Consider the following 27,397-nt stretch of genomic DNA (forward strand, 5'->3'; position numbering starts at 1 on the left):
AACAATGAAAAGAATTTAAAACCGGCAACTATTTATTTATTTGATATTTATTTATTCATTCATTTATTCTTTTTTTTTTTTTTTTTTTTGAGAGAGAGCATGAATAGGTGGAGGGGCAGAAGGAGAAGGAAGAGGGAGAAAATCTTAAGCAAACACTGAACTGAGCATGGAACCCAAGGCAGGGCTTGATCTCACGGCCCCAAGATCATGACCTGAGCTAAAACCAAGAATAAGATGCTTAACTACCCAGGCACCCCTGATTTTTAGTGATTTTGTTTTTTAAAAATTCCCTAATCATAATTAAATTGAAATACTATGTTTGACAAGTATACATGCCAAAGTTACTAAATGAGGTTGCATAATAAGTGTCAAGTAAATTAATATGTTTTATTATAGGAAAAATACATCTATAACTAATAAAATATACTTTATATTTCCAGGATTCTTTCTGCATTTCTAGGTAGATATATATAATTCTCAATGTCTACCTGCACTTCAAAGATTAAAAGCAATAGCCTATTAAGTAATAATCCCTAGATTGCAGTTCACTTCTATGTTCAACTGTCTTCTATGTCCTTAGATACCCCTGTATAGAAATTTTTTTTCTTTTATCTCAAGAGTACTGTCAGAGGATCACCCACTTCCTTGATAAGTCTTATTATATCTATTTAAGTTATTAGTCCATTTTGATGAATAAAGATGTGATATATATAAATATATATACAAATATATATGTCATGAAATATTAATCAGCCATGAAAAAAGAATGAAATCTTACCATTTCAATGATATGGATGGAGCTAAAGAGTATAATATAAGCAGAATAAGTCACATAGAAAAAGACAAATACCACATGATTTCACTTGTGTGGAATTTAAGAAACAAAACAAACAGAGGGAAAAATAAGAGAGAGAAAGACAAACCAAGAAACAGACAACTATAGAGAAAAGACTGATGGTTACCAAAGGGGAGGTGGGTAGGGGAATGTGTGAAATAGGTGATGGGGATTAAGGGGGGTACTTGTCATGATGAGCACAGGGTGATCTCTGGAAATGTTGAATTGCTGTATTGTACACCTGAAACTAATGTAACACTGTATTTAACTGGAATTAAAATAAAACTTTTTTTAAAAGTTATTAATCCATTTTAGTAACAATCCATTAAACTTTAATTCTGCCATAGCTTAAACTAAGTAAACAAATAAGATTTGGGAATAATTTACATTAAATTTTGAAATATGTTGTCTACTAATTCTTTATTGCTAGAACAATGAAAATGTTAAGATGTAAAGGCAGAACAAAAATGCTATCACTATAGGATATGGAAACATGTGAAGACTGAATACATATTTCAAAATATATTTGACCTTTGAACAATGTGTTTGAACTGTGAGGGTCCATCTATTTATATGCAGATTTTTAAAATAAATACAGCATAGTATTATAAAGGCATTTTCTCTTCTTTATGATTTTTTAGGATTATTTATTTATTTGAGAGTGTGTATGGAGGGAAAAGGTAGAGGGAGAAGCAGACTCCCTGCTGAGCTCAGGACCCTATGCTCATGGCCTGAGCCAAAAATCAAAAGTTGGACACTTAACTGAAGGAGCCATACCAGGTGTTCTCCTTATGATTTTCTCAGTAACAATTTCTATTCTTTAGCTTACTTTATTGTAAGAAGACAATATATAATACATATAACATACAAAACATGAACTAATTCACTATTTATATTTTGGGTAAGGCTTCCAGTCAACAGTAGATTGTTAATAATTAAGTTTGGGGAGAGTCAAAGTTATATATGGATTTTTGACTATGCAGGGGTCATCGTCCGTACATCGTCCCTACATCACCCCTACATTGTTCAAGGGTCAGCTGTACGAGGACAAAGACTGGAAGGAAACAAAAGCAAAAGCAATGCTGTTAGGATGGTATTAACATGGAAGACTTAAATATTTGCAGTTATAAAAACAAGTTTTATGAAATATGGCAGGAAGAAGTCTTTTCTTCAATATCTAATCAAAATCATCAAAATAGAAAGAATAAGGACAGATTAGAAAACAATGCAATGCAATTTATTGAGATAATTTTGAGACTGGTCTTATTATGTTGCTTATCTTCTTATACTCTTTGGTTATGTTAATAAAATAACAATAGGAACAATACTGGGCAGATGAATTGAAGAACCCTGGATCACACAGAGTGTGGTATTTAGTCAGGAGGAGTCAAGCTTTGTTCCAGAAATTTCCATGGAGAGTAACTTCCTGATCCCTGTGCTATCCAGTGAATTCAATGGCTTCCTCCTCCCTCTGCAGCACATTTAATGCAGGTATAATCCTCACTTTATCATATCACAAGAGACATTGTGATGGGATGGAAAGAGAAATAATGAGCTTCACATTTTACTGACCTGATTTGAACTGTGGATCTGGAACTTTATTGCTTTGTTGACCTTTTGTCAGTTACTTAGTAACTCTGAACCTCAGGTTTCTCAAAAAATAGAAATTACATCACCTATCTTAACAGCTGCTGAGAAAATCCAATTAAATAACATAAGTGCAGAGGAATAAGGACCAAGAGATGGAAACTAGATGGGGTATGTAGAGGGACCAAAAAGAATGAATTTTGCAGAAAATGCATTCCTGGTCCCCCATGCCCGGCTACTACCATGATGAAGAACACCACCATCACTTCTTGCCAGAGTCAACAATAAGGACACTGTTACTTACAAGAAGACTCTAAAGAAACCATATGAAAGTAAAAACTTGAGTCAAAGAGCAATGGACACGTAAAACGACATGATTGGATATGTGTGTATTCATTTCATATTCATTCATTCATTCATTCATCAACAGTCATTTATTTATTGAGCATCTTCTATGTGCTTCATCTATTTAAGGCTCATAAATAAAAGTTACCGGCTCCACGTGGGCCAACTATCTAGTGAAGGGGAAAGAAAAGAGACACACACACAAACAGATGTTAACTCTAGATTGTATTCAGCTAATGGCAGAGAAAATGGACGTGGAAAGCCCATTTCTACAGGGAGAAGCCTTCTTTAAGGTAATGACATTTAAACTAAGGAATGAGAAGAGGTCAGCCATGTAAAGAGTGTCATAAAGGGCATTCCAGGCAGAGGAACAGAATACACAAAGGTCTTTTGGTAGAAAGGAGTGTGACTTCTAGGGCGGGTTGAAAAATAACCAGTGTAGGAAAGAGGGAGTGGTGGGACACAAGGCTGGGAGGTGGATGGGCCTCTAACTGTGCAGAGCTTTGTGTGCCTGGGAATGAGGGTTGCGTATTCAAAACCACATTGAAGGGTATAAGCAGGAGGGGGTGTGAAATGGTCTGATTTTTGTTGTAATTCTTTTGAAAAGGGAAGGATTCAAAAAAAAATGAAAAGGGAAGGATTCAAAAGGCCCAAGATGAATATGAAACCAATTAGGAGGCTAGTGCAGGAGCAGGCAAGAAACCATGGCAACCTGCATCAGGTGGTGGCGGCTGTCTGGGAAAAGGGGCTGGACTCAGGAGATATTAAGAAGTCACAGGTTGGGTCAGTACAATGCAGAAACAGAACACTCCTCAGGGTAGAAATTTTAGGAAAAATAAGAAAAGGCTGCCTTGGAATATGGGGACACATGCTTATTAGAGCAACATAATTGTCTATTTGTGTAGTGCTGAGGGCCATCTGGGATTTGAGAACAAAATTTAAAATGAAAGCCCACTGGAGAATTTTTTTTCCCAGCAATTTCTAGCTGCTCAGCTGTAGACACTGAGAAGGGGAATAGTTGGGATAACCAAGGAGGTTGGGCTTTTGAGTGAATACAAAGCGAGTACAAAGAAAGCAAGGACAGGAGAAGCAAGGAAGTTTCCAAGGGAATGATTATGGCAATGAACTCTGGCATTTAAGATGGGTTAATCAAGAGTGGAACAATGAATTTGAGAAAGCATGGAATCAGTGGCTTAGAGTCTGTAGACTGATCAAAGAACTGTTACTTTGGCAGTAATGGAACAAGTAAGATGGATGGGAAACTGTTGTTGGAAAGTGGAATTCTGGGGGCACCTAGGTGGCTCAATCGGTTGAGCATTTGACTCTTGGTTTGGCTCAGGTCATGATTTCAGGGTCAGGTATCGAGCCCTGAGTGGGGCTCCACACTCAGCAGGAAGTCTGCTTGAGATTCTCTCCCTCTCTCCCTCCCCCATACTCACACGTACATGCATGCACGCATTCTCTCTCTTTCTCTTTCTCTGAAATAAATGGATAAATCTTTGGGGGAAAAGAGTGGGATTCTGGCTCCATGTATATGTCGTTTGTTTTAACGAATTCATAGGTCTTGTTGATGTAAACTTGTTCCATTTTTTTTTCCCTTCAGATTACTGTTTTTTACTATGTCTCATGATTCTGAGATGAGAAATTTTATACACTTATAATTTTGCTCCCACTTGCCAAATACATCTTCATCCTCTCAACCTTACACATAAACCACAATTTCTCAGTTTCTGTTAACAAAATCAGAAAATAGAAGAATTTTAATATCTGGAATGTTTTTTCTTGGAGAGTATGTATTATTTTTAAAATTTATGATCAAAGATTGAAGATGTTCAAATGGTATAAGGAATATATAACACTCAAACTCAAGGACCTGGCACTTGATTTCAAAAATAACTATCAGGTACTCAGGTCCTGGGAACCTCTTCCAACCTGAGGGAAGCCCTTCTTGATTGATGTTGCCATTTTAATTTTTTTATATGTCTGTAGTTGTTGTTTATTGACTTTATTTTTTGAGAGCAGTTTAAGGTTTACAGCCTGATAATTTTTTAAAATGTTACTTCTAACATTGTACATACTCCCTCTTAAGATAAATTTTTGATTTTGCTTTCTTTTTTTAAACTTTTACATTTTTTAAAATCTTATTTCTATTTTAGCTTAGCTTAGCTAAAATAGACTTAGCTTTCCCTGATAGACTATTTACCATCACTTCCCCAGACCTTGGTCGTTTTTGTCTCAAAACTCGTTGAATGCTGTAGATTTTCAAGTAATTTTTTCCAAGAATTCATGGGGAGAATATTTTCCAAAACTTTGTACATCTGAGAATTTTGTTGCCTTCACACATGAGGGAGAAATCTCGTCCAATATAATATTCTTAAGTAACAACTATTTGGCTCCAAACTCTTTCTTGTTCTTGGTATTTTTCATGCCAGCAAAAATATCTGAAACCAAACTGGTTTTTAATTGCTTTATTGATAACTGACATTTTTTTCCCTGCCTCAATGTTTTAGGGCTTTTTTCGCTTTTTCTTTGCAATTCCAATATTTTGCCACAATGTGTTCAGTTATGACTTAGCCTAGGCAGAGTAAGTTCTCTTTGAATATGATGCAGTTCTTTCTTAAGCTCAGAAAAGATTTATTCTTCAAAAATTCTATTCCATTTATTCTGAATCGTGGGTCAGGAAAACCCCCTGTGTTAGTGTTATGCTTTCTATGCTCCATGTAGATCATTCTCAAACACCCCTTTGGTCTTTGATCAACCATGTTTTCCACATCACTGATTTAATTTTCTGCAATCGTTCTACTCCTCATAGGTTCCTACACGGCTTGTTATTTTTAAATTGATATATAATTGAGATAACATAAAATGCACAGAACTCAGGTACCCAGTTTGACCAATGCTAACAATTGTACACAGTCATTTAACTACCTCCAGAAAGATATTAAACATTTCCATCCCTCCAATAAGCTCTCTCATGGCATTTTCCTTCCCTGCCCCCATACCCCACCCTTGGCAACCACTTTCTGATTTCTATCAACATAATGCTAGCTCTACTGGTCCCTAGGTTTCATGCATATGGAGACATATAGCATGTACTCTTTTGTGCCTGGCTTTTTTCAATTAACAAAATATTTTTCAATTTACCTTTGTTTCACATGTATCAATGGCTCCTTCTTTCTTGAATGTTAAGTGGCACTCCACTGTATAAATACGCCACAGTTTGCTTATCCATTCCCCTGTCGGCAAGATTTTGGATTGTTTCCATTGTGGGGCTATTATGAATGCAGCTGGTATAAACATTCATGTACAACTCTTTCTGAAAACATATGTGCTCATTTCTCTAGGGTAAATACCCCAAAATGGAATTACTGGGTCATATGTAGAGGTATATTTAACTTTATAAGAAACTGCCAAACAGTTTTCCAAAGTGGTTGTAAAATTTACCCTCCCTCCCGTCATGTAGGATTGTCTACATGCTTCTCATTCTTTTTTTCCCTCAGTTTTCTTCTTTCATTTAAAAAATTCCTTTTTCCATCACAACTTGCGGTCTTTTCATAGTACCATGTCTTCTTGTACTCCACGGATGATGGCAATTTTCTGAAAGTTTCTTCTAGATCCTGAAGTAGAGCATTTTCAGAGATAAGCTCATCTTCTCATTGTTTTTATTTGATTTTTGTTTTGAGAGAGGAAAGCACACACATTGCACATGAGCGGGGAGGGGAGCCAAAGGAGAAAGAGTCTTAAACAGCCTCCATGCCCACTGTGGATCCCAGTGTGGGGCTTGATCACAGAACCCTGAGATCATGACCTGAGTTGAAATCAAGAGTCAGACACTTAACCAACTGAGCTACCCAGGTGTCCCTCATTCTTTTTGATATGACTTTCTCTTGTTTTGCAATATTTTTGTTAAACTTCATGTGGGTTTCTCCTATCTAATAGTTGAGAAAGTCCAGATCTGCCTCCACTTCTTATAGACAGGGTGAACAAACCACTTTTGGATCTGCTCTCTGCCCACAGTGTGAGGTTAAATGATCTTCTGAAGGCTACGTGGAACAGGCAGGTTGGTATATAAAGGTTGTGTTTCAGAAAGAGTGGAACAAAATAGGGCTATTACAACAGAGACTGTGTAAAATGCAACAGTACTTTCCCAATTCATAAGTCAATATATCATATTTAATCAAACCTTTGGTCAATACACCAACATTGTTCTTTCCCTTTAAACCAATATTTATTGACTAGTACAATCTGCCAAGTATATGCTAACCATTTTGCATGGACTTTTTTTCTCGTTTAAGCTTCAAAACAAGCTTGTAAGATAGACATAGTTATTACTCATGTTATTGTTATAGAAATTAAGGAAATGAAGTCTTAGGAAATTTGCTCAAACTCTTATAGCTAGTAAGTGACAAAACTTTACATAAATATTTTCCATCACTATACAACTCAAAGTCAAGAACTGGAAGTCATGTGATGAGCTTAAATCATGGAGACCAAAATTCTAGAAAACTGGAAAGCAATACCCACCTGATTTTTGGCTGTCTACAAAATTTTTCATTAACAGACTAGTATATAACAAAAATTCTTGGCCATGTTTTTCTTATTTGTTAAAGCTTTTCTGTGAAGTTAAAATAACTACCTTAACACCTGTGACTATATCCACATATTACCACAGTCTCCGTGATTGAAGACTTAAATGAGAATTTTTTTTTTAATATCGTAGTTCTTTTGACTCATATAAAATTGGGGAGAATATCTAATCTAGCATATCTCTTTAAAAATATGAATAATTCATTTTGTTTTATTTATTTCTTACTAATATTGCTGGTATAAAATTAACTGAAATGTGAGTTATTGCAGAAAAGGATGACAACCATCATCATCAATATGCAAACATCCCAATGCTTTTAAGTATCAGGAAGACAACTGCATCAAGAACAAAAAATAAATCCTTGCGTCCCACACCCATTTAAAAATTTTTTAGTTTATTCACACACAGTAATAAAAGATTCACAGAGGATATGCCTAGGCATTTGGGCCTGTCTCATACTTTGTAAGTGAGCTGCACTGCCCACAGTCAGGAAAAACAATTGAAATACACTGTAAAAAATAGAGACATCACTAACTCATCAGCCACCTAGAATGTCCTTCAAGTCAGCAAACAACAGACTGCCTGTGGGAATTGGAATCTCATTTTGTTAAACACTGCTCAAAAGCAAAGCAAGTTCTTCATATATCTCAAAGTTCTCAATACTGGCATAGACTGAATCTGTGCTCACTATGGCAAGATCAAATAATTTTCTTCCAAGACAATATTTGTGATGACAGTTACTGAAAACAAAAACCATACAAATCCAAACCATCAAAATCTAGCCAGAAGGACAAAACAAAAGAGGAAGAAAAAAATCAAGAAGTTTTTTTATTAAAAAAAAAAACAAAAAAAACAACAAAAACCCCCCTAACACAACTTAGAAGGACCTACCCTTTTTTACCTAATCTCTGAACAGTAAGCAAGGATAATGGCCTTCAGGAATTTAGTCTCATCAACACTCCTCCCTCTTTATACATTTTCTTCCTGCTTCCAACCTATTTTATTAGCTCAAGAGTTTTACCAGATAATAAAACTAAATTTTTAAACATAAAACTGTTGCTTGAAAATTAGTCACATCATAAAATTATGCACCTACTCGACCACTTTGCCCACATCCAAATAGCAAATTACTGACCTGTACCCAGCCCTATTTTCACTTCATGTTTCAGGACTTCTAGCACATTGAGAAAGCCGCTGCTGAGCCTGTAGAGAGAGGAGATAGTCAGAACAAGGGGACCCATGTGTTTCCAACCAAAAAAGAGGATACCAACGCAATAATGATGGCGATTTCACTCAAATTATGTTTCCCATCATATCAGCTCATGTTGACACAAACACATTAGCCAAACCAAATCGCACGTCCCAGAGTAAAAGGTGATCATAAAGGAGCTTTTGTACTTGGGTCGAGGTTAATCTCAGGAAGGTACAGAACAGCAAGAAACAGAAGGAAAATGGGATCATTTATAAGGAAAAATAAATGAAGAAAGTCGATCTTTCAGGTAGTGCAAAAGTCTATTGGTCTTCAGTGTTTTGTTTTTTTAAAACCAACTTATCAATGCTTCTATGTTAAGAAGTAGAAGTTATAAAGCATCATCTTTCCTCTGTGTCTGGGATCCTTTGTTACCCTGAGTGAGTAACGACTTCCAAAATCAAAGAGGGTACTACTAAGAAAGGAGGTGCAGGCGAATGAGTCAGGGCCTGAGAGTTCACAGGCTGCTGCTGAGGACCGTAGCAGCTAGGAGAGAAGGTTCCAGGCTGAATTCTGGACATTATGACCTTGAGCTTACTAGATGTGCCACCTTTCTATAAAAACAAAGGAAAACTAAAGTGTTCCTTAGAAGTCTGAGAAGAAGCAAAGGTCAAAGTGGTCTTGCTTGAAGATACACCTAACTACCATTGTCGAAGCCCCAATGCACAGGCAATAAATCTTTTAAAGTTGTTGGAGAAAGAACAGCAGTGACCATCTAACAGAAATTTATCCATAAAGAAATTTAACTTCCAACCTCAATTTGCAAAACTGGATCATCTTTTAATTTAGATAGTGTATAACTAACCCATGGGATCTTAAATCCTTTCCCTATCTGGTCAGTTGCTAGACCATAATTATGGTCCCTCGCCATACATGGACAAGATTCCCTGTCATGCCCCATCATGTCTGAAAACCAGAAGACTCTGGAACCTTTCAATACACACCAGAAATATAGCTCTGTGGCCTTCATGCCTTTCCTATACCACATCTGACATGCATCCTTTTTGCTGGCCGACTCCCTAGACTTCCAATCACCAGTACCTCCAAACTCTACCAAGGGGCTCTTTCCCCATGACACAACCTACTCTGCCCTTGTTTCAGGAAGGTCAGGAATTCCAGGGAATTAATGCTTCTTCACTTCACCCAGCAGCCCTCCACAATAACTGACAGATCTGTGGAGATAACTATCCCTGCTTCCTCACCCCTTGGGCAGAATGACTTTGAGGTCTGTTTTGTACATTGGTTCCCTGAGTTTTCTGGAAGAATCAAACTTCAGGAGCCTACAGTGGTCACATGCTTGATGATACGTTCTTACTGACTTCTTTCCCTTCTCTGTCTTACCAATCAATCCCCAGAAGTGTTTCCTCAGATCACCTCCCAAATAAACTACTCATACATGGATTGTATCATGGTCTGCTTCTCCAGGAACTCAAAACAAGATAACACAAAGTAATCCTCAAAAAAACTAAAATCTAGTAGAAGCTAAATAAATTCCTTGAATGAATATATGAATGATCAATCTCAACCTGCCTCTAAGTGGGAGGAGTTATAGTCTGGATCAACTAGCACTAGAAATGAGATCCTTTCTGTATTGAATCCTAGAACATGGATTCTTAATCTAGCATCCATGGGTATCATGGGATCTATGAATTTCCTGAAATTAGATGTGACATCTCTATCTCTATGAGCTTTTTTCTGAAGATACAGGTCATAATTTTCATCTGACTCCCTTATAAGATTTAAGACCTTTGAAAGGGTTAAAAACTAATTACGAATGAAGCTTTGAATTCTAGGAAATTACAATAAGACATGGTCCCTCCTGTGTGAACTGACATTCTATTGGATCCAGCAGCATGACATATACAATGGAGGACTTCTCATAGCACTGACCTTTCTGACTACAAAGCATGCAAAGTAATGGGAAGTCAGTCCCCTCTCTTGAGAACACCTGGCTGGCATATGCATTCTTGTAGTCCTTAGCTCAAACCCCAAAATGCTGTAGGTTTTGAACTCTTTCTGTTATTTTTCCTAATGTCCCATTTTTTGCACAAAAATTTTAAGAGATGTTGTGTTCTTCAAAGGCAAAAATATCCTCTTTTGAGTGCTTTTTCTCCCTATCAATGCACAGGTGAGCCTCTGTGCGTCTATCTGGTTCCTGTCCCAATCAAACAGAACTCTAGGAGAAGGACACTTGGAGGCATGACTGAGAAAACAGAGGTATTTAAGCTGCTAATTTGCAACCCAAATGATCATACTCTACTACCAACTAATTATTGCATACTTACGATAAGTTAGAATTGGGGCAATGTGAGATAGCTGCTCCTCGTTCCTTGAATACCTGCAGTTCTTCTGCAGAAAGGTAGCAGCCATGTGCCATCACTGTCTGGAGAGAAGAGTATCCTGTGTGGAGTTTACCACTTAAAAACGTTTCCAATAGTCTTCACTGACAGCAAGATGTTACAGGCACAGACAGAAGCTGTGACTTGTCTGTAAACATCTTCATAAGAACATTTATGATTACTTGTATGTATAAAATCCATGTACAAGTTACTCTTCAAAAAAGGCCTGTAAAAACACTGGATTACACAATTCTCAGCAAATATGTGGATCTTACTTTTTTTCTTTTTTTTAATCTATAAAATAATGAGGGTCCAGGTGATCTACAGCATAGGATATCCACCCAGCTCAAAGATACTATGCTGTCTTCATCTCCGCTTTAGAAAACAACCAAGTTACTTTATTTTCTAATTCTACATGGTGAGCAACCAGTGGGGTTGTGCTTATTCCTATCTTAATCAGAACTTACTATAAGTAAGTTTTCCTTTGTCAGACATGGAAGCTGTAGGCATAATCCTGGAAAGAGTTGGGCTTTTATTTCTGCTCCTAGTTAAATACAGGCACTGATGCTCTCAACACATATAACCAAATAATCTTTATTTATCTATCTTTTAAGTCTTTTTAAAATTTGAGTATAGTTAACACAACCAAATTAACCGTTTAAGAGGCACCTGGTGGCTCAGTGGTTGAGCGTCTGCCTTTGGTTCAGGGCTTGATCCTGGTCCTGGGATCAAGTCCTGCATCAGGCCCCCCGCTGGGAGCCTGCTTCTCCCTCTGCCTGTGTCTCTGGCTCTCTCTCTCTCTGTGTCTCTCATGAATAAGTATAAAAAAATCTTTAAAATAAACCCAAACTGTTTTATCACCTATATTTACATTTTCACAAAATTAGGAAATGTATCTATTAATTTGGAAGACAAAATTATCCATGAAGGCAGGCACTGCACACATACAACACTTCTCTATTTAGTCCTGGTAAGATTTGTGGGTTTTCCTGAATAAGACTTAAGCCTTTCTTACAGTATGTGTATATATATATATATATATATATATATATATATATATATATATAATATGTAATATTACTCAGCTTTAAAAAAGATGAGATATTGCCATTTGCAACAACCTTGATGGACCTAGAGGGCATTATGCTAAGTTATTATGCTAAGTGAAATAAATCAGACAGAGAAAGACAAATACCATATGACTTCACTCATATGTGGAAACTAAAACAAAGAAAAATTAATAAGCAAAGAAAGAGAAGCAGAATCAGACCTATAAACAAAGAAAACAAAGTGATGGTTGCTAGAAGAGAAGAGGCAGGAGGATGGGCAAAATGAAGGAAGAGGAATGGGAGACACAGGATTCCAGTTAAGGGATGAATAAGTCTTGGGAATAAAAGGCAATATAATCAATGGTAATAGGGAATATAGTCAATGGTAATATGTTGTATGGTGACAGGTGGTAGCCACACTTGTGGTGAGCACAGCATAACAGAGAAAAGTTGAATCATTATGTAATGCTCTGTGCATCAACTCTACTCAAAAGAAAAAAATAAAATAAAATAAAATAAAATAAAATAAAAAGGCTTTACTCTTTCAAAATTCTTTTTCCTTCAGTACAAAACCTGTTTCTAATAGCTTTCTCCTTTGGGAGACACAGCTCAGTGACCACAGAATTATTAATAAAATAAAAATTTCCCAAATTCTGTGCAAATAAAATTAACATGCAAATAGGAGGTTAATTTATTAATCATATGGAAATATATGTAAAGGAGGATGAAAATTACAGCGTAGCATTTACAAGATCTATGTAGAATATTAACCTTTCAAAGTAGTCATATTCAGCCCTCTGTTCATCATCCGAAAGAATTTATTCACTGCAGTAGAATTTATTTGCTGCAGTAGGTTCAACTCTCCATGCAGTCTGTACAATTCATTGGAGGCCAAGGGGTATATGGTTGTAATGAGGTGTCACCTCACTATATTAATTGTAATTAATGTAAAATTATTTAGTTATGAAAGTATTATATACTAATTTTTTAAAGCAATACCACAGTGTTTAAAAATAGAGTAAAAAGTCCTTCTGTTTTCTCCCTCAGGAAGACCGTTTTTTAACATTCAATGTTTGTACTCCCTTATACTTTTTTTTAAGAGACAGAGAGAGAGAGCAAGAAAGAGTACGTAAGTGGGGAGGGGCAGAGGGATTCTCAAGCAGGCTCCATACTCAGCATCAACCCCAATATGGGGTTGATGACCTGAGCCCAAATCAAGAGTCAGGTGCTTAACCACAGAGCCACCCAGATGCCCCTCCAAATCATTGTTTTTAAGTGAGCATGCACCCACACATACACACATCAAACACAAACAACCCTTATAAACATTCTTCCTTGTGAGCCTGTATACATCATTCTTGCGAATGCTGGATAAAATTTTAATTATGGATGTTCTATAATCTAGACAATCCCCCACTGATAGACATTTCCTGACTTTCACATTAATTAACATTCCTATTCATATTCCTTACAGAATGGATCCTTAGAAATGCATCTGCTAACTCAAGGGAATGCACATTTACATTCTGATGGATACTGACAAAATATCCTTGGGCCAAATGACATTCTTACCCCCAAAGAAGTCTTTAGATTTATTTACTGGCATGAAACTTCAGGCCAATTTTTAACTATACATCCATGCATGCGTGGTGTATAAGCTTTACTCTAGTTTGGGAAATGTGCACATGTTGAAGTCTGAAGATTACTATTGAGATTTTATTTTATTATTTCATTTTTCCCCACTGCCCTCCATTACTGAGATCTTAAAATGTAGATAAATATGCCCTACTTTACACAGATTATGTCATGATATGCAATGTACCTTATCTGTCAGAAGATTGTTTCTATCATACACATCTGTGTAATTTTTATAATCGTAAAACAGGCTCTTCACAGCTTCAACTTCACTGATATTTTCACTTATGTGGCTCTACAAGAAAAGAAATAATATTTTCAATTTTCTAATGTGAAATACCATTAGAAATCATACTTCCTATCCCAACAATGATAAGGATGGTTTCTACTTGCCTATATAAGACAACAAAGATTCTACATGTGCTTTATTGAAAACAATTATTCATATTATACATAACATCTATAAGAAAAAGAAACTATGAATGTGAGCATGATAATTACATCGATATGTAATGTTCTAGCCCTAAACTTAATCCATATTATGTTCTTTCCATAGCAAGAATGAATAAAAATAAAAAGTACTTGAAGAGAGTCAAGAACCTAGCTATTTGTGGCAACTTGCCTCTTCTGGTACTGGCCATTAAGAAAAGAGTTTATTGGTCATAAAAAGACAGACAGCATGGTTCTTTCTTAAGAAAACTGGAACTTGAACAAGGAGAGATGAATGCTAGCCCAAGTTCTGAGCCTAGTCATTTGTCTTAGGGTGAATCAGTTCTTTCCTTTGGGTCTCTACATTATCATCTCTCAAATATTAGGGTTGGGCTAAATGAGTGATTTTCTAAATTCTAAACTCTTCCAGTTTTGAATATGTTATTCATATAAAAATTCATAGAAATCCAATATGTAAAAGGCATAAACAAGTTGTGTCTCAGGAAGAAGCAGGATTGGGACTTAAGAATACTGTCCTCATTTTGCCCACTTTGTCAGCTTCCAAAATAAGTTCTTGTACAGAAGACAGTTTGCGAATAACTGAGTTTGACAATTCTGAAGTCACCAAAAAAGAGCCAATAAAAATCCACATCCAACAGAAACAAATGAGTCCTGGCCCACACACCAACCTTACTCCAGGGCACCATAAACCCTGAGAGGGCAGTAAGTACTTTTGAGACACAACATTTAAGTGTAACCACTTCATCCCCTTGCCTAAAACAAAAATCATTCCAGATCAACTGGTGATGAGTACATATTATGGGAAAAAAACCTCATGAGCAAGTTGCCACTTCCAAGAATAGCAAAGCCATTTCCCTTTCTCCATGAGGTAGAGTGTGAACCAAATGAGAGAAAAAAGAGCAATGATCTAAAAATAGAGTGTTCTACCTAGAGGGTGAGCTCTATCCTGGCCTTGAGGAAATCTAGACCACTAAGGAAATACATGGGCATCTGAAGGGAAGAAGGGTCAAGCAGGTGATTCTTTTCACTTTGATAAGATTGAATAAATGCTGAATGAACATGCACACATGCATACACCTCTAGCAAAGATATACTTGATTTTGTTTTGTGTTCATGGAGTTCAGGACACACTACCTCCAAATGTGGCACTGTAGTATATTGTACATTTTAAGCTGAAGGAAAATAGCTGAAGATCAGAATGACCTTCCCCTCCCCATCATCCCTGTAACAGATCAAAAAACTTTTATGTGAGGGTGCCCATCCTATACTTGGAGGAAAGGAGCAGCCTTATCTCTGAAGACAAAGGTGCTCAGAAGAATCCAAACAACGATCATATTCTTCCATGACTGCTCACTTGTCACCAAATCTAGCCTAGAAATGCTCCTGTTTCTTACTTTGCGTCTTCATTTCCTTATGAAGGCTCCTGTATCATGTAAAACTTATATTAAATACATTCGTATGCTTTTCTCCTTTGTCAATTTAGTCTCCAGACCCAGCCAGGGACTCTAAGAAGGTCAAGGATGACTTTTTCCTCCCCTACAATTGTATGGGATTGAATAAAAAATACAAATACCACAGTCCTCCGAAAAGGGAGAAGGGTAATGAGAATAGTTAATGAGCCTCAACAAAATAAATCTTATTAAAACAAAACAAACAAACAAAAAAAAAAAAACACCCTCCACCCTGATAAAGAATCAATGTGTTGCCTTTTCCCTAACTTGCCCTTTGTTATAAGATAGTCAACTCTTAAGGGGGAAAATTTTAGTGCAGTCTGTAATGAAGCTTGGATGGGGGAAGGGGAGCTTGCAAATCCCAATTTTAACCCAGCTGAAAGCTTCAAAAAAGTGCTTTATTCCTAAATTGCAACCATTTAGTGACAAAGTAAGATACACTTTTTTTGTTCCTGATTTTAAATTAAGAAACTCAGAACAAAAGGGCTTTTAAATGCATTTTTGTAAGGTAGAAATTAGGTTCTTTTTGCTTTTCAAATAATAGGTGGTTCCTCCAAAAATGAAGGCCTAGAACACTGAGAAAAGGATCAAATAAAAGAGAAAAGTGGGAAAGAAATGAATTAAATTTATCCTACAGAGAACAGGTAAGCAGTGTCTCATTGATCTGGCTTGGTTACATATGATGGCCTTGTCTCTCCATGCTTGATCAAAGAAAATTGAGGGTAAAAGGAAGTTTAAGTTTCTTATCTGGGAAATTAAAGCAGCAGATTTAGGTGATGTCTCTAAGAGCCCTTCCTGTCGTTTGATTCTATTTCTCTAGGAGATCTCAGGAGAAGAACTGGAGATTACCAACAGAATTTAGGGTACTGAGAAGTCTTGCCGGTGTTGACAGAGGCATGTATAGGAGAAAAACACCCACCTGAATATGCAAATTATGGATCTTCGCGATGCTTCCTAGTTTATTCAACAAGGTGTCAGTGCAGGAAAGAGAAAAACGTGGTGTCACTATGGGCTTCACTCTAGAATACTGAAAATAATAATTTAAAAAATTGGTAAGGAAACTATGGATATCATGAATGCATGGCATACCTCAACATGCATATCATACAACGTGATAATTTTATGTCTTCATTTTGGGTGATAGTCCCTCATTCTAAGAGTGGGTGGAAGTAGTGGGTTTCATGGAAACAGCTCATGGCTAAGGACAACAGAGAGACTAGCACCAAGTTCAACGGAAGATCTTGTCTCAAATGACAGATACCCCCAGTCCTACATCCACATGAAGGCTCAGACGAGGCCTTGACTTGGTGGCCCTCAAGAAGAAAAATGGGAAGCAGAAGAACTTCTAAAGGAGACTGCTATGGGAAACTAAAAGTGAAGCGGTGGCCCCTTCCCCAACTACATCTTGGGGAGGAGTGCTGGCCATGGCCTCCCTCAGGACGTTTAGTGGCAGCACTGGCTCTGATGTCACCCAGGGTGAAGGCTGAACAGGTGGGAAGGGCTCCAAGGGGAGTGGTGAGGATGTGGAACCACAAAGCTCCATCTGTTCTCCCAAGATGAGATTGAAAGTAATGGGGTTTTTATGGTTTCCAATCAGCCCTCAAAAGTTGGTAAGGGGAGAGTCTGGCTTGCCCATCTAAGAGATTGCACAATGGAGCTACGGTCCAGTCTGCTGGCGGTAGAGGCAGGAAACAGCACTGCCTCCACAGGCTCACCAATGCCAGGACACTGCAAAGAGGAGTGTGTGGTGTGGCTGAGGGTCTGCAGGCCATGTGACATACCAAACATTAGGGTCCAAGGTGGCCAATGACTGGGGCATCAGGACACCACCCATGCTTCAGACCAGATCAGGGAATCCAAGGGGCCAGAGTCAATGTTGATATAACCAACTTCCAGTTGCTATCAATCTGTCCACATCCCTGAAGCCCTCTCCCACCTCCCCCTGGGCCAGTCCTGTGTATTTAGACGGTTCCAGAAGAGAGGAAGGGAAAGCCATCGAGAAGACAAAAAAAGGCTGACCTCACAGAACTGAGTTGAGGGTCCACTGTAAAAACAATCTAAAGCTCTGGGAAAACATTTCTGCCTGCATGGAGTAAGCCAAATGTACACAGACTAATCTTTACCAAACAACTTAATAACAAATCTTACAAATAACACAATAGCAATCCAAAACCAAGTGGGGAACAAGCTTACTTACGTTCTTTTGGAGCATTCTTGACACAAATCTGAAATAAAGCAACAAATGGGAAGATATAAAATTTTGCATTTTAAGTAGTTTTTTTAAAAGGAGGGAAACGTGATACCTACATGTCTTCATATCCATGCAAACCCTTCTGACGCTATACGTGTTTCACCACCACTAATTAAGGATTAACAAGTAGTAATTACTCTGCTTTCTCATTTGCACCCAGAGAGACAGAGTGCAAAATCACAGGGAGATGCAATTTTATCATCTAACATCAGCTGAGCTGTTCATGAGTATTCCCATAGCACTCAAGCCATTCTACTGGCTTAAGCTCTATTTGGGGGAACATTTCAGGGTGTCATGCTCCAGGCATATTTAGAGTCTTGGAATCCTATGCACCTGGAGACATTTAGAAGCCACAGGGCTCTCTCCTCCTTTACAGAGTGAGAGCTACTTCTCACACAGTATCATCATTTCCTTTCTTATCTTTTCTTTTTTAAAAATTTTATTTATTTGACAGAGAGAGAGCAGAAGCAAGCAGACTGGCAGGCAGAGGGAGAGGGAGAAGCAGACTCCCTGCCCAGCAGAGAGCCCAACGCAGGGCTTGATCCCAGGACCCCAGGACCATGACACGGTCCAAAGGCAGATGCTTAACCAACTGAGCCACCTAGGTAGCCCTCATCATTTATTTTCAAAGGCTGACTCCTCCTGGGCATAGATGTTGGGGTAAGGCAGACACAGAATAAGCCCAAGGTGCTGTAAAATGGAGAGGGTGGAGGAAATGGGGCTAGACAGGACAGGGGTGGCAATCAGTGATGGTAGTTTCTGTAGGGTCCATGAAACAGCTATTTGTGCCCTGACTGAAAAAATTTACTAGCTACCTTTCTGCCTTCTGGTACTCCTTTGTTTCAGAATAAAATGATTAAGGTTTAGTATGACCACAAACCCACACCTGTAAAAAAAGTTCAGCATGTGGCCAATGATAAGAGGAAGGTGCTCACTTTGCCCTTTCTGTGAGCTGGTGGCAGTTCCTAAGCCACCCTTTTTCAGAGGACACATTTAAGGTGGAGGATATTTGGAACTGTAGAAAAGTTGGGCTTCTAAAACTTGCATCAGGATAGGTTAGGTCCTGGGGAAGATTTACAATGGAAGAATGCTCTTCTACATCTCTTGGAATGTTGAATGCCATACAACACAATTCCTAGTCAAATCAAAATCCTCAAGGGACTATGGAAAAGCCATTAAAGAAATGTCGATAAAGTACTTTTGGGATTCATAGACTATATCAATGTAATATTATTTATTTTTTATGTATATTTTTTATTGGAGTTCGATTTGCCAACATATAATATAACCCCCAGTGCCCATCCCATCAAGTGCCCCCCTCATTGCCTGTCACCCAGTCACCCCATCCCCCCACCCACCTCCCCTTCCACTCTCCCTCGTTCCTTTCCCAGAGTTAGGAGTCTCTCATGTTTTGTCACCTTCTCTGATTTTCCCCACTCATTTTCTCTCCTTTTCCCTATAATCCCTTTCACTATTTTATCCCAATGTAATCTAAAAAGAGCATTAACAAAAGCTCATGACCTCAGATGAGAGGATGACCCCACAACCAAAAGTAATCTGATGCGTAGACCACATACACTTAAAGCAATTCAATGGATAGGAGAAGCCTCCCATCTATAAGAGAGAAGAGGGAAGTGGTAAATCATTAACTTTTGAAAAGAATCGTTCATTTCACAAGGGGATTGGCCCTAAAACTCCTATAGCAAATTCCCAGAGGCTTCAAAATAGTATTGACATGCGACACTTTCTTTAGGAGCAGACCAACTGCATGATCAAAGGCAGACCCACACAGTGACATATGTGCATATCTTCCTGGTCCACAGAGGTTACTGCTCCCCATCTCTAACTCCATCAGTGCCTCAGAGGGATCTCCCACCAGATAAATCAGGACAAATGTACCTCTCTGTTTCCTTGATTGATGCCTCAGTGGTTTCCTTGTATTCTGGAACAGTGGCATTCATATCCATGCAGACTTTGCCCACAAATGCCCGCTGCCCAAATTTATCTGTGAGGCACACACAAACAGAATCTGAAGTCAGGTTGTCTTCTCCCCAAAAGACTATTTTCCCCAGTATTTAGGAAACACATTTAAATTAAAATCATTATGAAGACACAAGTGAGAATGTCAAGTGAGATCATCACACCATTTAAGAACAATAACAATGGCAACAAAACCACACCAAATTCTGTAAGATATAAAGGTCTTTTATTGACTCATTATTCCTTGGATTACTAAGGACTCAGTGATAGTATCTGATTACTGTCTAAACTTGTATGTGCCCAATGTCTTCTGTTACGTGTAGGGCTATGAGGAATACACTCAATAATGTATATAAAGGGTCTGGCACACAGAGCTTAGAAAAGATACTGCTGCTCGTCTTATCCGCAGCAATGCCAATTATTGCCATCAGTGGGGAATCTGATTTAGAACTACTAGTAGCGCTCAGCACTTCCGGAACCTATTCCTCATTAGAGATGCTACAGAAGTTTTATTTCAGCTAGAAAGTTGAAGCTACGTGGGGTGATATTAATTTTATGTACAATGTCTCTGCCTCTGTCCTAGGAGTCTTGCAGCAGTCTTTTTGCCTCTCTCTTTCCCCTGTAATTCGTTCTAATACCTAGCCATTAGTTACTCCTCCCTGAAACACCACCTTTATCACATACCTCATCTGGCTCAAAATCTTTGAGTATCTGATGCATATTTGAACCTGTCCACAATCTGAACTATCCCATCTGCCCAGCCTCCTCTCCCACCCACCATGCAGTGAATCCTGTCCTCCAGGTCAGTCACTCTGTTCCCAGCTTTGTGTATCACTATGGATTTCCCTGTCGCCACACCTTTGTCCATGTCATTTCCCCTGTTGGGAAGATACTCTCCTCTATCCCCATTTGATGTCCCTGTAATGCGCTGTTTAAAGTCCCCCTCTATGAATTCTTTCCAGTTGATCCAATTCTGTTTCCTCTATCTCACCCAAAAATAGCAATATATATTTTCAGTGCTCCCCTTTAAGCCTCTGGCTGAAACTACTTTGGCTAAAAAGCAGAAGTACCAGCACATCAGCCAATGGTACTTACTGATCATCTGCTATGTTCTGGGCACTGTGCAAGATACAAATTTTGGAATTACTCATCTTTTTTTTTAAGATTTTATTTTTTTCTTCATGAGAGACACACAGAGGCAGAGACACAGGAAGAGGGAGAAGCAGGCTCCCTGTGGGGAGCCTGATGTGGGACTCAATCCCAGGACCCTGGGATCTATCACAACCTGAGCTACCCAGGTGCCCCCTGGAATTACTAATCTAAAGCCAATCTCATATCTGCTTATTAGCTGTGTGACTTGGGCATGTTATGGCCTCTGAGTATCAGTTTATCCATCTGTAATGCGAGGACATTAACAACTACTTCTAAAGACTGTTTGCAACTGAGCTGAGATAATCCATATAGAATGCTTTGTGCAAAGCCAGGCATCTAGCAAGAGCAAAGCAACGGTTAGTACAGTTATTAATCAAGGCATATCGTTATTAATTGGTTAATCCTGTCTGGCTCCTCAAGGGCAGAGACTATGTTCTATTTCACTGTGTTCCCATCATCTAGCACAGTGTTCTAAGTCTAGCCAACAGCCAAGACATGCCTGCGGATTATAATACATTAAACTGTTGCCACCGTGAGAATTAGTAAACGCCCTAAATTAATCTACAAAATTCAGACCCATACACATCATTCTGGAATCAAAACCATAAGTAAATAATCATATTGCTTACACAATAAAAAACATTCAAAGGCTATATACAAACACCTAATTACTTGCAAGAAGTGCAGCGCTCAAATTCTAGCAATTAAAAGGCAGTACAGCCCACATGTATCAGTCATTGCTGGGCATGGTCTGACTGTCTTGGCTTGATGTGTCCATAAATCATGGTTTCATTTCCTCACCTGCAATTTCTGCAAGGAGCAGAGATGAGTCAGTGTGAATTGTTCCAAAGTAACAAGCTGTGGTTGTTCCATTCTTTAGTGTTCTCCTCTAAAAATAAATCACAAAAACCATGAATTGCGTGTGCCCAGAAAAGTCACATGGCAAATAAAGATGAAAATAGAATTCTAGTTTTTAATTTTAAAATGTTTTTACTTAAAGGGATGCCATCTTGATATGAAATACAGTTAAGGTAAATGGCAAAAGTATTTATATTCCGAAAGTGTGAGCTGGAGAAGCAGCTGGTACTTCTGATTTCCTAGATTTCACACCGTTCTGTGTTGCAGAATTCACAAAATGTAATACTAATTAATTCCTTGCTTTTTAGAATTATTTAAGGATATCCAAACTTTATTGCATCAAGAGATGAATAATGAGATTTTTCCATCTAGATAGAAGAGGGCAAAATTATTCAGCCAGATTTCTAGTTCAACCTGGCAGATTAGTCACATGTATTTATCTCCCTTAGCAAATTTCCAGTAAACTAACAGTAAAGGAGGATAAAACGTATTAACCCACAAGAAAGAGACATGAGCAGAGGAAACATTTCTACGTGTTCTTAGAAGACAAAAAAGACATGGATGAGAATCTGGAAGTGACTTTATAAGGGGAAAAAGAAGCAAAGAGCTGTTAACAGAAAATTGGCTGACAGTCTGTATACAGATGATTAAACCCTGGCAGGATACTCCTCGTCTTTGTTGAAATCAGCCAACCACCCCAACCTGATTCTTGCAGGAGAGATCCGCTCTTGCAGAAAAGGAGTAGTATTGGAAACTAGGCACCCAATATGGCAAGGTACAGCAGAGACTGAAAAGAATTTTAAGTGGATAATCTGGTTGACCCTCTGAATCCTTGGTCACTTTCCTCAAAATGCCACATATGCAACTCCCACCACTCCTACCAGGACTGAGGAACTCTTTCCTAGAGAAGAATGGCTGTAGAAGGAAGATATCCTCAAATAGCATTTGGGGCCCATAGTTGAAAAGGCTGTTTATTACCTTCACTTTTCATCCTATAATGAAGTTCACTAGTCAGTAAGTGGTACTCCCATCTAGACTTCCAATCAGCATTTTAGAGCATCACACTTAAGTACAAAAAAATATGTTTAAGGTTCAACAGACATTGAAGGAAAGTTCATATAAAAAAGAGAAGGAGGAAAAAAGAATCTGGAAAAATATCTCGAAGGAAAGAGGCAATCTATAAGGCAAGAAGGGTGCTTGATTAAAAAAAAATCTATGGGGGCACCTGGGTGGCTCAGTTGGTTAAGCATCAGACTCTTGATTTCAGTTCATGTTATGAGCTCAGTGTTGTGGGATTGAGCCCGGAGTCAGACTCTGTGCTCAGTGGGTAGTCTACTTCTCTCTGTATCCTTCTCCCTCTGTCCTTCCCCCACTCACATGTACACTCTCAATAAAATAAAAAGAGGGCAGCCCCAGTGGCCCAGCAGTTTGGTGCCACCTTCAGCCCAGGGTGTGATCCTGGAGACCTGGGATTGAGTCCCACGTCAGACTCCCTGCATGGAGCCTGCTTCTCCCTCTGCCTGTCTCTCTCTCTCTCTCTCTGTCATGAATAAATAAATAAAATCTTTTAAAAAATAAAAAGAAATAAATATCTTTTAAAAATTATGATTAACATTCTCAATTAAATAAAAGAACATACTGCATTCACAAAACAAGAACAGAATCAAGAACAGAATGCTATGAAAATCAGAGAAGAGCTCTCTGACAGTAAAGCTTTTTATAAATGAAATTTAAAAGTCAATAAACGGATTGTAGGGCAAATTTAAAAAGAATCTCTCAGGGGAAAAAATACTTCACATTTAAGATAATAGGGAAGAACATGCCCTATTTTAACAGCCACTACTCAGCTTAAACCAATTGTTGAAAAAAACAAGCGAGAGCCCAGTGACATTAGTTAGTCCTAAAGGTTGGGAGAACTGGGAAATCTGGACTTTATGTCAATCTTTTCAAAGTTTAAGATACTTTGTACATGAAGTAACACATGTCTGGCTGCTGGAGTTGTTTAGAGCCTGACAGTTACAGATAAGGATAAACCCTTCATCAGAATCACAAATTCAGGAAAAAGGCTACTAGTATCATGACAGAGATATTGAATTCCATCTCCAGCAACCAGAAAAATGCCTAAATTCCACGGTGTGCCCAGGAAACAATTGTTGAATGAACCCCTGAGGAAGCAGAATTACGAAGCAACAAGAGACATAAAATGAACTAAAATTAGCAGCCTTAGATGAAGAGAACAGGACATTGTACCCTTGAAAGAGAAACAGACTATTGCAACAGTTAAGAGTGAATTAATGATTTGTAAAATTGGGCCACAGCATTCTCTACTAATGTAGCATGAAAGAGACACTAAAGTATATACAGATGTTTCCATATTTTTCTAACAAGAGTTATCAAGAGAAAAATGTAGAGTGGAGGGAAGAATATATGGGAATGGAGGAGGAAAGAGAGAGAGGGAAATTTCTCAGATGGAAGACAGGAGTTCTCATATTGAAAGAACTACATATTTAAAAGAATGAACTGAAAAAAAGGTCCATAATGAAATCACAGAATGTCAAGAATGAAGAGAAAATCTTGAAGGCCAGCAAATTGGTCAGAAAGGAATGAGAGTCAGAGTGACACCAACACATTGGATGCTGATGAACAAATAATTTCAAATGGAATTCTCTCTACAGCTAAAGCACATCATTTGAGAGAACAAAGTAAAACCATTTTCAGTAATTCAAGGATAAATAAGAAGGTTTATTACCTACCTTATTGGAAATGATTATCAGAGGCTAATATTTCAAGACAATGAATACAAAAGAAGACAGGGATCCAAGTAGCAAAAGAAAAAGCTCATTGTTAAATTAAATACAGATATTGAAAAATAAAGTGGAATTAAATTTTAAAGTTAAAGCTTATTTTATTATAAAGATTTATTTAGGGGATCCCTGGGTGGCTCAGTGGTTTAGCACCTGTCTTCAGCCCAGGGTGTGATCCTGGAGACCAGGGATAGAGTCCCGCATCTGGCTCCCTGCATGGAGCCTGCTTCTCTCTCTGCCTGTGTCTCTGCCTCTCTCTCTTTCTGTGTCTCTCATGAATAAATAAATAAAATCTTTTTAAAAAGATTTTATTTATTTATTTGATTGAGTGAAAGAGAAAGGGAGAGTGGGAGGGAACAGCACAGAGAGAGGGACTCTTCAGCGGACTCCCTGCTGAGCACAGAGCCTGACCTGGGGTTTGCTCTCACGACCTGAGATCATGGCCTGAGCCAAAAGCATGAGTCAGACACCTAACTGACTGTGCCACTAGGGACTCCTAAAGCTTATTTTAAATTAAGTGTAGATGTTGAAAAAAATAAACTAGAACCAAACCTCAGATGATAGAACAAATGATGTGGTAAGAGGTATGGATGAAGAAGGGAATATACATAAGGTTCTTGTCTTGTTGGAGGAAATATTGAAAAATGGTAGAAGACTTGTCTAATACTCTTAACAATCTAATAGAGACATTAAAATGTCATATTGACAGGGAACACACAATCTTTTAAAAAGTGGGCAGAAAAATCATAAAAATTGACCTTTTGATCAGGTCATAAGATAAAGTGAACAAAATCCCAAGAAAAATAATCATGTAAGTTGCCTACACAAACCAGAATAAAATGAACTCAAAATTAAAATGGAAGTATAATCTAACATGTTCTAAGTTCTCAAAATATTATATAACGTTCTAAAATCTTGGCTTGAAGATGAACTCAAAATGGAAAGTGTCAGCCCTTTAGCAAGAAGGATAATGGAAGTGCCACAGAGACACTCACAGTAAGTCCTCCCTCTGATGGGGGTAGGGGGAGGGAGGGGAGAAGCTTTCACTAGTTGAGAAACTGCACTTTGAAATTGGACTAGAAGGAACTAGAAAGTTCAAGGATTGGCCCAAGTTATAGTTAAAGAACAGGACAGAGAGAAACCACAGAGAAAAAAAGGAAAAGGAAGGAGAGATCGAAGAAAGGAAAGAACCCCTGAGCTACTCTTACTGGTTCCCACTGAGTTCAGCCCATTTAACACACCAGCTACATGTGTGCGACTAATATAACTGAAAGAAATGAATCTGGCTATAAAACCTTACTGAAGAGGAATGCAGCCACTTTCCTTCTTCATTTGTTCTATATTTGGGCATCCTGGACCCAATTCCACCCTAATTCTTCATAAAAAGCTTTCAAGAGGACTCATCCATTAGTGACAGGTTTGTATTTTTCCCATTTATCAGAATCTAATAAGACCAACATCAGACTGTAGGTTGTGTTTCTCAATTGTTCCTCAACCTTCAATTCTTGACAAGAAGAGTTTTGAGACTAAGCTTTTTGAGCTCAAAATAGGCATCAAACACAGGGTGACTACAAACTTCAAGGCGAGTAGCAATGGCCTCTTCACAGAGTAGATGATTTGCATTTCCAGTGGGCTGCCATAGTGGAGGAAGAGTGGTCTGTTCCCTTTCTCTTCGCCTTGTACTTTAGTGATTTGATACCTCTTTGGAATTAGTTGGATTCATCAGCTGAATCTTTGACAACCCCATAGAGTAAGCATATTCATTCTATTTCCCAGAATATCTGCAATGCATTTATCTTGGTACATTTACCACTCTTCAATCCCTTGACTACAAGCTATATAATTAATATAGATTCCTGAACCTTCCAGTCTTTTTAGTTCATTCCAATCCAATTTGAAACTGTAATCTCTCACCCAGTTTGCAATGTTTAAAGGCAGATCATCCAGGCTTGCTTTACTGGGATTTTTTTTTCTAAATAATCTCAGGAGATGTTTGTTAATGTATACTTTAAAATTATTTGCAGATTAAATGATCACTGTCATCTATGGTGCAAAACTCTGAGATCTTGATTTGCTGAAGTATAGATCTAGGACTGTTTCCTGAGGGAGAAAGTAAAAAAAAAAAAAAAAAAAAAAAAAACAATAATGGCTTGGTTCTTATTATATGTACTGTCGTTTTAGCATCCCTTTGCATTGCCATGAACAGTCGTCAGCCTAGGGACAGGTTCTAGTTAACAAATCTCAACACATACAGATTTCAACCATAGCATCAGCACATCCAACTGTTAAAGTGTGCAGGCTTATCTGCTCATAATCAGAAACAGACATATGCAACGCAAATATTTGTAAAAATAAAATCTATTTTGTACCACTGACATTAAATACTTAGCTCTCTGATATAAGAAACAGCCTTTATGGAGTACTGCCTGAGGATATATGTTTCTAGATATTCTAAATGTCTAAACATAAAACAAAGATATTTTTGGGCTTTTAAAAAATATTATAGCACCTTAACAATATACATTTTAAGAGAGCATATATCTAGATAAAATATTATTGAAACTAATTTTTAAGAAAATCAGTATAAGGAATGAAAATGCTTTACCTTAACAAATACTTTATTCTTTATCATATACACAGTGTAAATTACAAAATTTATTTCCCTCTCTGGGTCAGCTACTAGAAATTTAAAGCTGTATTTGTGACAAATTCTAACAAGCGCATGGACTCCCATTGCAAACATTTATCTCTCAGTTTTATTTTTTCTTTCCTCCCTTTTTTCCTTTGCCATGCTTTGGTGACTCATTTGCTTCCATTGTATACT

The 27,397-nt window shown here is 37.9% G+C and overlaps 1 protein-coding gene across 1 annotated transcript in view; it reads right to left on the minus strand.

Annotated features, from left to right (window-relative positions):
- Window positions 1-27,397, minus strand: part of GDA (guanine deaminase) — an 81,316-nt gene that overhangs the window by 9,162 nt on the left and 44,757 nt on the right. Inside the window, exons 4-10 of the mRNA XM_077907093.1 lie at window positions 21,713-21,800; window positions 19,679-19,784; window positions 17,726-17,753; window positions 16,448-16,555; window positions 13,815-13,922; window positions 10,890-10,987; window positions 8,491-8,558 (exon numbers count right to left, since the gene is read on the minus strand). Of these exons, the coding sequence (XP_077763219.1) occupies window positions 8,491-8,558; window positions 10,890-10,987; window positions 13,815-13,922; window positions 16,448-16,555; window positions 17,726-17,753; window positions 19,679-19,784; window positions 21,713-21,800 (604 nt within the window). The remainder of the gene's footprint in view (window positions 1-8,490; window positions 8,559-10,889; window positions 10,988-13,814; window positions 13,923-16,447; window positions 16,556-17,725; window positions 17,754-19,678; window positions 19,785-21,712; window positions 21,801-27,397) is intronic.

The sequence above is a fragment of the Canis aureus genome, chromosome 1 (genome assembly GCF_053574225.1).
Source record: "Canis aureus isolate CA01 chromosome 1, VMU_Caureus_v.1.0, whole genome shotgun sequence".
In the NCBI taxonomy this organism is placed as follows: domain Eukaryota; kingdom Metazoa; phylum Chordata; class Mammalia; order Carnivora; family Canidae; genus Canis; species Canis aureus.